Consider the following 16,968-nt stretch of genomic DNA (forward strand, 5'->3'; position numbering starts at 1 on the left):
AATTGTGGTTGTGCTATCATAACTATCAAATTATCATAAAAGGTTACATCCAATCAAGAAAGACAGTACTAAAATTTGAAATATAAAATAACTATACAAAAATTATTAAGGTGACGTAAATCTGGTGACGCTGATGTTTTATTCAGATGTTACATCCTGAATAATTTTAATTAATTTATTGTACATATCAATCAGTATTCCCGTTAAGTAGTAAGCTTTACGTATCCAAAAAATGAATTTAAAAAACCTTCACTACAAGGTAAGACGTAGTCGGTTTGTCTTTTCATGTACGTAGAGATATAACAGCATTGGTAGATACAAAACAACGCAAATTTTTCTTATTTTTTTAAATTCTTTTTCAACATCTTATTTTTTACGATGAGCAGCAGTATTCAAAGTTATCGGCTTTAGATGCGAATCTTAAAACTCTCAAATGACTTAATTATAGGAAACTGATTATTGTACCGGTAATATATTGTTGACTGTTGGATGCGTTCAAATTATTTGCAGAATTTACTTAAAAATTATTAAGAAAAATCTATTCTTTGATTGTTACATTTTTATTTTCGTATAATGTGTTAGTGCAACATTATGCGTATAATGTGCATATACTGATGCTTTACTCCTTCATTGTGTTTGAATACTATATAGTAAACATGAACTTCATTTTGGGAATTCTCCATTATTGTGAATACTCATTACTACTTTTTCTTTAATCTAAAAACAACTAATATATTTTTAAGAAAGTTGCTTATTTAAGGTAGTAAAAAACTAATCTATTTCCGTGAAATTTTTAGTCCTTTAAAAATTAATCTCGAGCAATCTTAGAGAATTTTATGAACATTCAAGGCTGATCATGATCACGAAGTACATGATTGATTTTTGCGGCTACAGGTAGTCGCGAGTTCATAGTATGGTAATGGAAAAAACATTAATTTTAAGCGGTGTAGATTTGCGATAGGACGTCGCCAAGATAAAAACAATTGTTTGAATTTTCACACATTCGTATCGTACAACAATTTGTTTTTAAAATTAATTAAAGGATTTGTAATAATAATTTTTAACAAATTCTTATGAAGTATGTATTTCTATAGTTCTTAGATGTGGTTATATTGAACAATATTATGTCTTGAAGATTAATTACAACTCTTCTGTAATAGAAGTAGTGCATAAATGAGTAGGGAAATTATTTTTCCTTTCTAGTTAAGGGTAGACCTGATTTACCCAGCATCCCTCTGCCGGATGCGTCGTCTGGCACTGCACCGGTCGCTGATAGTATTTCTAATCGCAATGTAATCAATTTGGAATTATGATATCAATTTCTCTCTCACTCTCCTTCTCTCTTTTTCTGATTACAAGATGTCATTACTCAAGACGTAAAAGAGAGTGAATGGATTCATCTGATATATACTAATTTCCTATTTTATTCTCAGGTAAATTTTATCTTTAAAATAAATTAACTACCTGTGAATTCAACTTTACTTTTTACATTTGCTTATCAAATCAGAGTCGGTTTCTCATAAAATATTTGCGAAAAGGGTTACGGAATATATTAAATGAATTGTATTAAGTATATTGGTTTGAACTAAAGATTGTTGTAAATTATTGCTGGGAGTGAATTGCAGTTTCTAGTGTACCGTGATTTACAGCTTTTTTTTTTTTTAATTACATAATTACTTAAAGATTGCGTATATAATGGTGTTCTATAATTATTTATTTTACATATTCGCCGTTTTTTTGCTCGTTTCAGAATGGCTATAAATTATATTTTCTGTAAGGCTGCATGTATTGTGCAACTTATGTTAATTTGCCCATGAATATTTTCTTGATAATTTTGAAAATGTTTAATGACATAATTTCATGATAATCGTAAATTACTATGCACAAATGCAGTTTAATAATATTCCACTTATACAGTATGCCCTGTATTTGACCAGAGGCTACCAATTATTTTTTTAAAAAGTTATTTTGTCTTTTAGTAAGCTTGTTTAACAGATTTTATATGTGATTATTTCCCGTTAGTTCATGTTACCTTTGTCTTCATGTTAACTGAAGAAATTCAGAGAATTATTTTATTTAATATAGGTAGTGATAATGTCTTCTTTTGACAGGTTTGATGCAGCTCTTCTAGATTCCTATCTAGTGCTAGTCATTTCATTTTGGTAAACCCCCTTCATCCTACATCCCAAACAATTTGTTTTTCATATTCCAAACGTTGCCTAACCGCACAATTTTTCCCATCTACATATCCCTCCAATATTAAATCAGCTATTCCAGGATGCCTTAATATGTGGCCTACAAGTCTGTCTCTTCTTTTAACTGTATTTCTCCAAATGTTTCTCTCATCAGTTTGCTGCAACACCTCTTAATTTGTCACTTTATCCACCCACCTGATTTTTAACATTCACCTATAGCACCACCTTTCAAAAGCTTAATCTTCTTCTCAGATACTCTGATCGCCCAAGTTTCACTTCCATATAAAGCTACACTCCAAACATATACTTTCAAAAATCTTTTCCTGTTGTTTAAATTAATTTTTGATGTAAACAAATTATATTTCTGGCTGAAGGCTCATTTTGCCTCTGCTGTTCGGCATTTTATATCGCTCCTGCTTCGTCCATCTTTAGTAATTCTTCCCAAATAACAAAATTCTTCTACCGCCATAACAGTTTCTCTTCTAATTTTTATATTGAGTGGTCCATCTACATTATTTCTACTACATTTCATTACTTTCGTTTTGTTCTTGTTTATTTTCATGTGGTAATTCTTGCATAGGACTTCATCTATGCTGTTCATTGTTTCTTCTAAATGTTTTTTTATTCTCGGCAAGAATTACTATATCATTAGCAAATCGTAATCTCTTTTTCTTTTCACCTTGCACTGTTACTCCAGATCTAGATTGTTCTTTAACATCATTAATTGCTAATTCTATGTAAAGATTAAAATGTAATGGGGGATAGGGAATATCCTTGTCAGATTCCCTTTGTTATTACTGCTTCTTTCTTATGTTCACTGATTATTTCTGTTTCAGTTTGGTTCCTGTAAATGTTAGCAATTGTTCTTCTATCTCTATACTTGAACCCTAAATTTTTAAAAAATATTGAACATTTTATTCCAGTCTACATTATCAAATCGGTTTGTTTTTCTTTTGATCTGCCTTCTACATTAATGTGAACGTTAAAATTGCTTCCCTTGACCCTATACTTTTCCTGAAAGCAAATTGGTCTTCTCCTAACACTTCTTAACACTTCCACTCTCCTGTCAATTCTGTACAGAATTCTAGTTAAAATTTTTGTTGCACGACTAGTTTAGCTAATTGTTCTGTATTCTTCACATTTATCTGCTCCTGCTTTCTTTGGTATCATGACTTTAACACTCCATTAACACTCCTTTTGAAGTGTCTGGGAACTTCCCCTTTTTTGTAAATATTACACACATTTGTGTAATCTATCAATCGCTTCCTCATCTGCACTGTGCAGTAATTCTACAGGTATTCAATCTATTCAAGGAGCCTTTCTGTCATTCAAATTTTTTAATGCTATCTTAAATTCAGATCTCAGTATTGTTTCTTCTCCCCTTTCATCCTCTTCGATTTACCCTTCTTCCTCTATAACATCGTTTTCTAATTCATTTCCTCTGTATAACTTCAATATATTCCACCCACCTATTGTCTTTGCCTTTCGTATTATAAATCGGTGTACCATTTTTGTTTAACACATTGTTCGATTTTAATTTATGTACCACAAAATTTTCCTTATCTTTCTTGTATGCTCAGTCTATTTGATCAATGTTCATTTCTCTTTCCACTTCTGAACACTTTTCTTTAATCCACCCTTCTTTCGCTAATTTGCACTTCCTGTTTATAGTATTTCTTAATTGTCGATAGTTCCTTTTACCTTCTTTATCATTAGCATTCTTATACTTTCTACGTTCATCCATCAGCTCCAATATATCCTTCGATATCCAAGGTTTTCTACCAGTTCTCTTTGTTCCGCCTAAGGTTACTTCTGCTGATTTAAAATTTTCCTTTTTAACATTTTCCCACTCTTCTTTTACATTTTCTACCTTATCTTTTTTACTCAGACCTCTTGCGATGTCCTCCTCAAAAATCTTCTTTACCTCCTCTTCCTCAAGCTTCTCTAAATTCTACAGATTAATTTAGCAACTTTTCTTCAGGTTTTTAAACCGCAGTCTACTTTCATTATACTAAATTATGGTCGCTATCAATGTCTGCTTCAGGATAAACTTTGCAGTCAACGAGTTGATTTCTAAATCTTTATTTAACCATGATACAATCTATCTGATCCTTGCACTATCACCTGGATTTTTCCATGTATATATTCTATTATGATTTTTAAAGTGAAGGTGCGTATTACTAAATTATACTTTGTGCAAAAGTCAATGAGTCAGTCCCCTCTTTCATTCCTTTTGCCCAGTCCTTATTCACCCACAATACCTTCTCCAATCTCCAACTATTATTAAATTTTTATCCCCTTTTATGTGTTTAATTGCTTCATCAATTTCTTCGTATACACACTCTACCTCATCATCATCATCATCATGGGCGCTTGTAGGCATATAGACGTTAAAAATCGTTGTTGGTTTAGGTTTTGATTTTATCCTTATTACAATGATTCTGTCACTATGCATTTTAAAAAACTCTACACTCTTCCCTAGCTTCTTGTTCATTATATATAATTTCTGTAAACATTTAAATAATGATAAAAAATATGATGTTGAAAGAACAAATTTATTGTTTCTTGTATTGATGTTACAAAACAAATCATAGTAGGTAATTAAATTTACGTCTTGAAAAAATGTTGTTATTACAGAAAAAATTATGGATTTAACAGTTTTTAAACTGTCATGTCTGCCATTTGAATGTTTTATGATAAAAATATTGTGTGGTGTATCATTTGCAATGGATTAAGGAATGATGGTTAAAATAAATTGAGAATGATTTACTTTTTAATTTTAATACTAATAAATGAATGAAGGATATTGATTGTTTACAAAAATATCTTTTATTTACCAGATTGAAATGGTTAATAGTAAGGTAAATTGATTGTGAATTCATGTAAAAAATAAAGTTATGTGAAGTTTCTTTGTCATGCAGGGAGTTTTAAATCTAATGTAGAATATTATGCTAATGTAATTTTAATTATTTTTTCAGGTCTAGAAAATTCACTGATTTCTATAAAATTTCCTGCTCTTTTAAACTTTGAATTATGTTATAACCATTAAATTTCCTCAATACTGAATTTTATATATAATGGAGCGAAAAGGTTCTGTAAATGAGCAAGCTCAACAGCAGTCTGAAAATGAACAAACCTTACCAGTACCAATACAAGTATTCTTCTGGCAACAGATCAGGTAAAACAACTATACATGTGGTGTTAAAATAAAATAATAGCAAAAATACTGTAAATATGTAATTTTCATGGTTTTGCAACTTTAAATTTCCTATATTTCTTTCAACATTTATATAACCTTTCTTTCGTTATATTTATTTTAATTAATAAAATAAGTATTTGAAATTTTAGGAAATGTTTATTTGTTTTTAATTTGAAGTTATTATTACTTCTTTGAGAAGCAGCAATTTGTGATGCGTAAAACTGTTATACTTTACCACATTATTATAAAATACTCTTTCCAAAATAAATAACAATACTTATTTAAAGTCTGTCTTAATTTGTTATGTATATATAGCTAAACAATCATTCTCTTCAATAAATTTTTCTGCCCTTGAGAAAAGTTTTGTTGATTAGTCTAAATGTGAAATGTAGGATTTTAGAAGTAGTTAATTTGTACATATGTTTATCTGTGTATGTTTTAACATATTAAGTATAATAACATTTTGTCATCTAATTAAAGTGGAATGATTTTACCAACCCTAAAACGATTAGAACAGTAAACAGTAGTGCAGAAATCTGCAATATTTTTTTTGTGTATCTGTAGAAAATCACATTAAACTTGATTTTTGTGTCTGATATGTTTAGACAAAAATATATATGTAATTAAATAAAGGATACTGAGTAAAACAATTATTTGGATCTGATTAAAACTCTAATAAAATATTTTAATTGTATTATTTTTGAAATGAAATTGTTGATGTGAAATGTTTTAAATGAAGTTTTTATGAATTTCAGTTTTAAAGTTTATTCTTAAAATTTATTTTTTTATATTCAGGCAATAATAATACATTTTTGGTTGTTTGTTATAAAAACTAAATTATTGATATGAATACAGTTGTGAATAGTTTTTTAGATAATATAATTATGTTGTATAAACCTAACTGTAGATGTTATTCAGCCCTATAAGTGATGTTTTTTGTTTACGACAGGACTGGTTGTTTAGTAAACATTATTACTAGCAGAGGGAGCAGCTTTGACTGGTCTCTCTTGTACTTTGTAGTTTTTATGTGCATTACAGCCAAAAGATAGACTGGTGATAAATAGGGTAAAGTAATAAATTAATGGATGGATCCCTTTCTGTTGTGGGATAGTGAATTTTATATAATTCTATATGAAAAAATTGATACTGAATATCAATTTATGAGAAATGGCAGTTTTGGATAGTACAAATGTTTTATATTATCAAACTTTCTTTTAAAATAACATCTTTGCCTGAATATAACGATATATATTTTTAAAATCCTATATCCAATAAAGATTAATATTTTTGTATTTTCAGTCCTTTTACAAGGCCAAAATTGGGAAAACATCATGAAGTGTCCTGTATGGTTAGTAAGATACTTTTTTAATAATTAATATATAATTTTTATGTAATTTAAGATTTACATCCTTGTAATTTAATCTTGATTTAAATTATGTTTTTATAATTACATTTAGTTATAAACATTATGAGTTATTTATTATTGTTATTATGAAAATTTAGTTTAACTTGTGTTGGATTTTTCGTACACTTTCATGCTAATTTTAAATTATATTTTATGAATGTTTGTTAATATAAAAAACCAAAGTATGAAGTTATCCCATGTGCCACAGTAAATATTGATTGATTTGTGCTTATGTGTTCCTATTATATCCGGGAAGTAGGTTATATAATTGGTTGAACATATTCTGTCTGAAATGTTGAGCATAATTATGACTTGTAAACAGATTTGGGTTATTCATACAAAGCCGATGCTTTGTAACCAACCAGTTCTGAGTAGCATTTATGCTTTGAATCCATATAAATAATTTATTCTAATATTTAAATATAACACAGCAGTCTTTAATGAACCTAACTACAATTTATAGTTTCCACTGATCTCTGTGGTGGAGTGGTAGCGTCTCGGCCTTTCATCTGGAAATTCTGGGCTTGAATCCCAGTATGGCATTTTCATACGCTGCAAAAATCCCTTTTCTACTTATAAGTTTCTCTGTAAGATTCTGTGGTAAATCATTTCTTGAAAAAAAAAATTATTTGTAATCTGTAATTGATTAAGTTATGGCAGCTGGTCAGCTATTATTATTACTGATTTGAGACACTTCTATTCCCTTAACTGTATATTTGGGTTTGGGTTTATACAGTGTAGTAATATTTAAATTCAGAAACCTTTATTTCTAAGAATACTTAATATATTTTTCATTGCTAATTATTGTTCTTATATTTTAATCATGTGATTGAGTTTTCATTAAATAAAAATTATTTTGTTTATTTTTAAGGAATTTAAAAAATAACAACAGTGATATTTTTAATGTGTTAGTTATTAAAATAATTATGAATAAATATTTAATTTAGGTTATTATATTTTTACATCATATCATCATATAGATCACATTAGGAATAAATGTTGTGATAATTGTAACATGGGTAACAAAAGGAAATGAATTTCCAAGTGTAGCATTTCATTTGAATGGATAGAGAAAAATTGGAAAAAACTTGATCAGAGTGGCATCACAAAATAAAAAAATAATAAATAAAATACAGAGGAAGTTGTTATAGTCTCTCTCTCTCTCTCTCTCTCTCTCTCTCTCTCTCTATATATATATATATATATATATATATATAGAGAGAGAGAGAGAGAGAGTGTGTGTGTGTGTGTGTGTGTGTGTGTAAGTTTATTAAATGTATTGGCCAGTATGTTACAAACAATAATTACCAACAAAAATATACATTTACCTACCAAACCAACTGCAGGCTTAATACAAACTTATGAATTTACTAAAAAGCACATCTATAATCCACCGATTCATCAGTTATTTTATTAATATTTCAGACAGTGCACTATCTTTGTTCCTTCTTCATATCTTAAAACTGATATCAATTGTTGATATATTGAGAAATAATTGTCATGAGTTGATCATTACAACTATTGGTTTTAATGTATGACAAGGTAATGCATTTTCTGAGATTTTATTTAAATATCTGATGATGAATCAATGGATACAAAAATAACTTTTTGTGTACATCAGTAAATTTTGTGTTAAGACTGTTGTTAATTTGATGTATTTATGATTGTTTTTGCTGGTAGTTTATATATGAAATGAATAATTAATAACATTTTAATATTATAAAATATTAATTGACCCTTTTAAAATAATGCCATCTTTCTTCCATAAGACCTTTGGATGCTAACAACAGCTCTTTTAATGAAGTTACTGTTAGCACTGTTGAAGGTGCCTTTCTTAAAAACATTAAATAATTTCTTAAGTTTGATTGATTAGTAGATAGGTTATGTTCTTTTAATATGCTTTTTTTTATCAAATTTTGAGTTTGTAAATTACATATTGTTTGAGTAATAAAAGTGTTAAATGAACAAACACAGCATAGATTGGATATATTATTCAGTTATGTAATTAAGTGGTTTCCTAATCTTAATTTGATGGGCCCCATTAATAACAGTGTTAATTCCATTGAAGAAAGTGCTGTTATTTGGTTCAAAAGGTTCTGTGAAAGAATAAGTTTCAGTATTTTAAAAGTGAATTTTAATGTTTGTTCAAAGTAATTGTATAATGCAATAATGTTCAGTTGCAGAAAAAAAACAATAAATATTTTTTTAAATTAACTAACAATCTTGAAGGCATTAATTGAAGAATATTTGAATATGTTGTTAAATAGTTATGAAGCATATTCAGATGTATTTAGTCATTCTTATTTAAAGTTCTCAACAGTGTAATATTATTTTTATTAAATATTCTTAAAATTGATTGGATTCATTTTTAGTGGTGTAGGTATATTAAAAAGAATTGGTTATTCAATATATTAATTAAACCTTTTTTTTAACTGAAATTGGTAAAATGTGTCAGTCTGTGATTGTGTACAGTATGTATATCAGGACACCTGCCTAATTATTTGTATCTTATTTTACTATAATTTTACAAGTTTTATTGTATATTTTTTAAATTGTTAAATTTCATTTATGTATATATTATTTAATGCACTTACTGTGTTGCATTTGTTTATTTGTTTGCAATATATGCTTTATTGCTTGTTCTCTTGTCACAGAGTAATATGTGTTTTGTACTTGTTTATATATTATATTAGTATGTTTGGTTTATTTATTTTTTAATAAGATTATAGTATTTTATTAATATTTTTTCTAATTATGTTTACTGCCACATTAATTTTAGGGTTTGCCAGTATCGTAATATATCTCTGGCCTGATGATTTATTATACTATCCCAGGCACTCATAGTCTTTTACAAAATAAAAAAAATAATTATTTAACATCGTAAACAATATTTGAAATTAATTTTACAATGATATTTGTTGAATAAAAGTACTATAATTGTTCATTATTCATCAGTATCATCATCTAGAGTTTTTACCTGACTGTAGGTCCGTTATGCCATTGCTGTTTCCATCCATCCCTGTCCTAAGCCTTCTCCTTTGTTCCTTTGTAGTTTCCAATCTTTTATCTTATCTATTAACTTCATCCTTCTTTTTCCTTGCTTCCTTTCTCCTTTTAATGACTTTTCTGAAGATTCCACTTCCTCTAACTACATTTTATAACCAGTTTCCTTTTCCTTTGTGTACTTCTCTCACATAATTGCTCTTTCTTCTTTAATTCTGTTCATTACTTCCTCATTTCTCACTTTATCCATCCATCTTACTTTCTCCATATCTATATCTCAAAACCTCAGTCCAGCCTTTTGTTAATAAGTTTCTAAAATTTTTGAATTAACTTTAATTGTTTTTGTAATTGTTATGTATTACAAGGCCTTAATTTGAAAGAAGCTATAGTATATTTTTTAACATTTTTTGATCAATTTAATGCAGTACTTAAGTTTTTATCGTAAATTTAAAAAATAAAGATTTTTGTTTATTTCTTTATAAATATGGTTGCATAATGGATACATTTCCTCAGATGTTAACACTAAATGCTTATTTGTGGGTAAAATGACAATAATGATTTCTGTTTCAGGTATTTTTTATCAGCATGAATCTGACTATACTTTTAATATGAGTGTGTTGAAGAAAATTTTGTAATTTTTTATTTTTACCTTTCCATCTAGGTAGTGTTATAGCTCTAGAAGGGAAAATATTGTATTCGGTCCAATTTGGGCATATGTGGTTTTCACCAGATCTTGACGTTTTGACACCTAAGGAACCCAAAAAAACTGGATGGAAATATTCCGGATGTTAAAGTGTATGTGTGTTCAATGTTGGCCTGTAAATCACCTTATATCTCCTGAACTTCTGGACTGTTGTTGACCAAACTTGGTCAGATTACTTTTATATATTGATACCATTAAATTCTTAACTTAAAAAGTCAAGGGAGTGAGGCTGTACAATAAGGTCACTTCCATTAACTTGAGATTTTGCCTAATTAAGATCACATTTTACTTAGGCAGATTTTTTTAACGATTAAGAAATATATAAATATTGTAAAAAAAGTTTTGAAAAATTGCATCCCCACCCCAAAAAATACTGTTCTAGTCTTCTTTTATGTTATGAAGTCACAGATGAGAGTTAGCATTCAATGAATAATAATTAAAGTGTCAAAAAGTAACTTGGGTTGGCTGGGTCTCAAACTCGATCGCCTGGCTGACTTGGTATCTAGTACATTAAGTCTAGCGGCTCCACCAGTCTGCCGATCGTACAAGTGAAATTTGTTCTATATAAGTTGTGAAATTACATTAGTTAGTGCTGATGGCTGCCACTAGTACAGCCACACCCGCATGAATTAAAAATGGTCTTCGTGAGCAGTTTGGTTAGAATCTCTGAATTAAAATAAATGAAAAAATATATTTGAATATAATGATAAATATTTTAGATTAAGCTGTGTGTGTATATGTGTGTAAGTCTTGCATCATGAAATGCTGAGATATAAAAAGAAAATAAATTACCTTTCTAAGTACATGGAATTATTCTTCTAGTTGATCTTTGTTGAGAAATTTGTTTCTCCTTTTTTTATTGGTGCTGCAGGTTGCTTTGTTGTTAATAACTTCCTTTTTTAGGATAGTTACAAAACCAGTTAACATGAAATTAAATAGTATATTTGATCTGTGTTGTGTTTGTTCATTTGATGTATTGGTTTTTGTCCAGTTAAATGTTTTTGTTTAATTACATTTTGTTGAAGTGTGTTGAGTTCACAGTTTTGATTTGCTATTTTTTTAAAATTAGCATAATATTATTATGTGTCCAGTGACTTTAACAACACTCGTAGTTGTTGACTTAGAGGTAGTTTCAAAAGGCAGTTACGGTAACCCAGTAATTTGTCATGCAGATAATTATTGTTTTCAAAATTAACTTTTTTTGTAAACATTGAAGAGAAAGTTAAATTAATATAGCTGTTAGGTTATTATAATACAATTATGTTGAGACTGAATGATTTGTATATCAGCACATTTTTTTTGTTACTTTATATTTTTATTCATTTAATTTTTCTGCAGTTCTTATAATGAATTATTTTCACAGTTGTCCTGACTACAAACCACCTCATGAATTCTTTATAATCAACCACCTTATAAACAACTCATGAATTCATAAGTAAAATTTTATTAATTATAATATTACTTTAGAATATTGTCTATTTTCATATCAGTTTATTTTATTCAATTATGTACAGAAGTCTTAATTCTATTTAGTGTAAATTTTCAATTTTTACTGTTAATTATTTCTCACTGTTAAATGTGCTTATGGTTTTTCTAGAATATTATTTTGTGAAGTTGGAGTTTAGTTTATAAAATCCTAATTCACTGGGTTTATCAGGTTGTATTTTACCATATAATTTTATACATCTTGTTAATGGTTTGTAAGCAGCACTTTGTAACTACTATTTTATGCCAAGGAAAAGCAATAAACTCAAAAAGGAGTAACCTTTCCTGAAATTGTTCGCAATTTTGTATAAATGTTAATATAATTTTGTTTATTATTGTTATTTATTTTTTCTTGTTACAAATTGTGTTTTAATTTTCTTCTGTATTTTGTGTAATACTTCTGTGTGTTCTGTAATACAAGTGTGGTGAGTGTGGCTATTAATGTATGCTAAATACTGTGTTGAATTCCTGTAGTTGTCAGCTGATGGGTGTGTGTGTGTGTGTGTGTGTACGCGTGGACGTGTGTGTGCACACGTGCATGTTTTTGCTGTGTCGATTAGTACTATATGGTGGTATGTAATATACTGGGTATTATCCAATATATTGGGTAAGTATACTTTGTGGGTGTGTGCCAGTTATTTTCTTTATAATTGGAAACTGGACTTGTCTACTTTTAAGCATAATGAGGTAACCCATCGAGTTGGTCTAATGGTGAACGTGTCTTCCAAATCAGCTGATTTGGAAGTCGAGAATTCCAGCGTTCAAGTCCTAATAAAGTCAGTTATTTTTACACGGATTTGAATACTAGATCGTGGATACCGGTGTTCTTTGGTGGTTGGGTTTCAATTAACCACACATCTCAGGAGTGGTTGAATTGAGACTATACAAGACTACATTTCATTTACACTCACACATATCATCCTCATTCATCCTCTGAAGTAATACCTGAACTGTAATTCCCAGGGGTTAAACAGGAAAAAGAAAGAAACCATCATGAGGAAGTTGAGTGATTAGTTGTGCTCATAATCTGTAGTGAACTATAGTTAGGTTATAATTTGTTGATGTAATGATTAAGGGATGTAAAGATTTCTCATGTTAAGAAAATATTTTGTAGGCAAGTGAAATCAAATCAATTGATTCTATAAATCTAAAAAAAAAAAAAATATTCATTTGTCTGGCAAATTTGTTTTCGTGTACAACTTGTTAACTCTTCCAGTTGATTTTTTTGGATAGAGAAATTGATGCCTTTCACTAAAACTTAGTGAATGATTTTTGATTTATTGATATAGAGCCATATTTCTGTAATTCTTATTGTGATATCAATGTTAAAAAGATATAAAAATGCTCTCGATATGTCACATAATTTTGTTCATTTTTTAAATTGTGGAATAGTGCATTTCATGTTATAGGAAGCGTAAAAAAGTGGAGGTATTGTTATATGAAACTAACCCAGATTTCATGAGATGTTCATATTTCTGGAATTTCAGAAATCAAAAAAGTGATTTTTAAAAAGAATTTTTCCGTGTATGAGTTTTATGGGTAGAGTAATCTATTTCAGTATTGTTGCTATACCATCTGTTTGATCCCATTTAAATTTTACATGCACTGTCAGGAATATTCTATCTATAGTATTTTGATCTTATGTTGCTAGCCCAAGTAGTTTGTTTTTAATAATTGTAGGAATAAAATACATGTGATTTGTTGTATCTAGATTTTTATTATATCTATTATTGTAATAATTGTTAATATTATTACTGTGTTATAATTTTACAAATAATGTATGTTTTTCTCATTAAATTATTGTTATTTTGTTTTCATAAAAAATTATGAACAGTTATATATGTTGTGACTTTTAACCAACTACTCCGTGTTTTGTAGCTGTGTAAATGTATTTCAGGATATTGTGTACTTATATTTACATTGTTTTTTTATTACACACTGTTTTCTGCATCATTACACTAAAGTAATTAATTATTAAAATTTAATTTGTACTTCAATAAATTTTTCTTGAAAATCCTACATTTAATATTTTTCATGGTTTGCTATCATTGTCAGAATGGTTTTGTATCAAAATTTAATTAAAAACCAATAAAAATATTTTAATTAGTTAATATTATGTCTTTTAGTTTAAAATTTGGTAATCATTTTAAATGATATATCAAGTATAACTACTATTGAACTTGCTAATAACTTTTTGTTCCTTTATTAATATATGTTTTCAGTAACATTATAATACTGGGCGGGGCATAAAGACTTCTGACATTTGTAGGGTTCATTTTGTGGGCTGTAGTGGGAGTATAGAAGTGGAATAGGTTTCATGCAGTTGTTTTGCCTCTACTGTTTTCAGTAACATCATGAATTGTACTGGTGAACATCAGGGCTTTGTTGTTGAAGTGTATTATGAGAAGAACTGGTCTGTGATAATGATGCAGAGAGCTTTCCATATACACTTTGCACTCAGTTGAAATGCATCTGTATTAGATTGAAAAATAATTATTATATGTATTTCTAACCTTTGGGAACGGATTTACACTGAAAAGAAAATCACTTGGCAGACTTTAGACCCTCAGAATGCCAGAAAATGTGGAATCAGTAAGAGCATCCATTCAGCAATTACCAAAGTATTCCACTTGTAAGCATGCCATGGCACCTGGGATATCAAGTTGGAGTTTGAGGAGGATTCTGCATGCCGATTTAAAACTGCATTCCTACAAGATTATGTTGGCTCAAGAATTAAGAGAGAGATCATGCTAACCGTAAAGCCATAAGTGCAGAAATTCATTAACAGGTTCCTGCTGTAGCTGTTATTTTGAGTAGCGATTAGATTCACTTCCACCTGAGTGAAGGTGTAAACAAGCACAATTTTTGCTACTGGGCTGAACGTAACCATTGTGAAGAACAAGGAAGAACAACCACTCCACTTTCTTCATGTAACTGTTAGGTGTGCAGTTGCTGACTGGAGTGATTGGCTCGTACTTTTTTGAGGAAGGTGGTGCAACAGTAACTGTGACTGTTGACCAGTATGTTGGAAATGTTGTGGTCCCAAACTGGATAATCTGGATATGAACATGTGTGGTTTCAACTCGATGGCGCCACAGTTCAGCTTGGAGTGTTGAGAGAAATGTTCCCTGAGCATTTGATCTTTTTAAGGGGATATATGGAATGCCATCATGCATCCCATGGGATACATCACCAGATTTAAGCCCATGTGACATTTTATTTTGGAGATACCGAAAGGACAAGGTTTTCAAAGATTGTCCTTAATCTCTTAAGGACTTGAAGAAATGGATCCGACAGGAAATCGCCACCATTTAACCCAAGCTAACTCGGAGAGTGATGATCCGAAAACATCTTCAGCAATGAGTTGACAACAACGACCGCCATCTGTCTGATATAATTTTTAAAACCCATTAAATAAAACTGTTTTTTATGTACTTTTCAGAAATATATTCAATTTTTTGTAGATAAGTTTTTCATTTTTTATACCGCTTCAAAATATGGCTGATCTTTATGTCCTACTCTGTATAAATAAACTTTTATTTGAATTCATTTTTGATCCTTTATTACCCCTTATAAAAATTACTCATGAAGGATAAAAAATGAAATTGTACAAAATGCATTTATATTACAGTATTGTCAGATAGATAAATTAGTAAAGGAGTAGAAACAATTAAGTTCAACAGTAATTATATGGATTAACTTTTTATTTAAGATTACTTAGTTTTTTTACTGCAAAAGCATGAACATGCTTAAAATGCTTTTTTTAACCGTTATAAAAAATGCTCTGACAGTGATTTCTGGTAGTTAGCATTAGAAGCATCAACTACTATATTTTTAAGAAAACGAAATAAATTTTAACAATTTCACATTGGTATATGTATATACTTTTTTTGTATTTGTGTTCTGAATTGAACAATATGTTATCAACTCAATAAAGAGGTAAAAGTCAAATGAGGTTGCTTTTAAAAATTCCTGTAATAAATTTATTTTATAAAAGCTGGTGTAATTTAAAAATTTTTACATCTTGTAAAAGTCTTGTTGGTTCATAACAGTTACTTTCAATACTTCTTGCTAAGCATGGGTTGATGTGCTGACACATTGTTGCACAAAGAGAACCAATGTTTGTTTTCAATTTTTCAGGATTGAAAACTGAAAACTTTTGATTGAATGCTTTAAATAAAATATGTTGATATACATTTCATTGATTAGGCTTGTTGAATAAATTCATGGGGACAAAGGACAATATCATGTGAAAAAAATTGTATCCATTTTATTTCCAACTACTGATGTTTTTCTGCAGATTGTATTTATAAAAAAGAAAAAAAAATGTTTTGGTGCCTTTTATTTTAACTGTTTGGTAAATTAATACCAAGAATGGTCATAATAATAAGTCTCAGTCCAGTCTCTTGTCGTTTTTTATTCGCTGACTCCATTGTGTAAGAATATGATGACAAATACTGTGAACTTTAGGTTGTTGTGAATAATGCCCCATTTTCAAAATAATAATCCAACTTCTGATACTAATTTTATAGATTTTTTACTATCACTGTGAACATACACAGTGTTATTATTTGCCATGGTATTTTGGCATCCATACACAAGTATCATGAAATCCCATGTTTCTCTCTATTATAAACATATGTTTTTTTTTTTACTATTGTTTCACTAAGTGCTTTTTCAAAGTATTTTAATGTATCTAATCATGATTTTTAAGTCAAAACACAAAACTTGACATTTGTGCGCTGCTCAATAATGGGCATTTTGAACTGTGACGATGTCTTACATGCATGTTTCATGCACCTACATAAAGCTGTTGTTAGTATTGGAAATAAGGAAGAATCACTGGTCATATTGTGAAGTCATAACCTTTGTTGACTTATAAAAAAGTGTTTTCCCTGACTTATAATTTCTGAAGAAGGTGCCATTTGCAGGAATTTTTTTAAGGGACCTCAAATAATGTATATGTATGCTAACTTTT

The 16,968-nt window shown here is 29.0% G+C and overlaps 1 protein-coding gene across 1 annotated transcript in view; it reads left to right on the forward strand.

Annotated features, from left to right (window-relative positions):
- Positions 1-1,262: 1,262 nt before the first annotated feature.
- unc80 (unc80, NALCN channel complex subunit) overlaps positions 1,263-16,968 on the forward strand; it is a 242,538-nt gene continuing 226,832 nt past the window's right edge. Inside the window, exons 1-3 of the mRNA XM_075373197.1 lie at positions 1,263-1,433; positions 5,174-5,373; positions 6,694-6,742. Coding sequence (XP_075229312.1) covers positions 5,273-5,373; positions 6,694-6,742 — 150 coding nt within the window. The 5' untranslated portion in view covers positions 1,263-1,433; positions 5,174-5,272. The remainder of the gene's footprint in view (positions 1,434-5,173; positions 5,374-6,693; positions 6,743-16,968) is intronic.

This window comes from Lycorma delicatula, chromosome 8, assembly GCF_047948215.1.
Source record: "Lycorma delicatula isolate Av1 chromosome 8, ASM4794821v1, whole genome shotgun sequence".
Classification (NCBI taxonomy): Eukaryota; Metazoa; Arthropoda; class Insecta; order Hemiptera; family Fulgoridae; genus Lycorma; species Lycorma delicatula.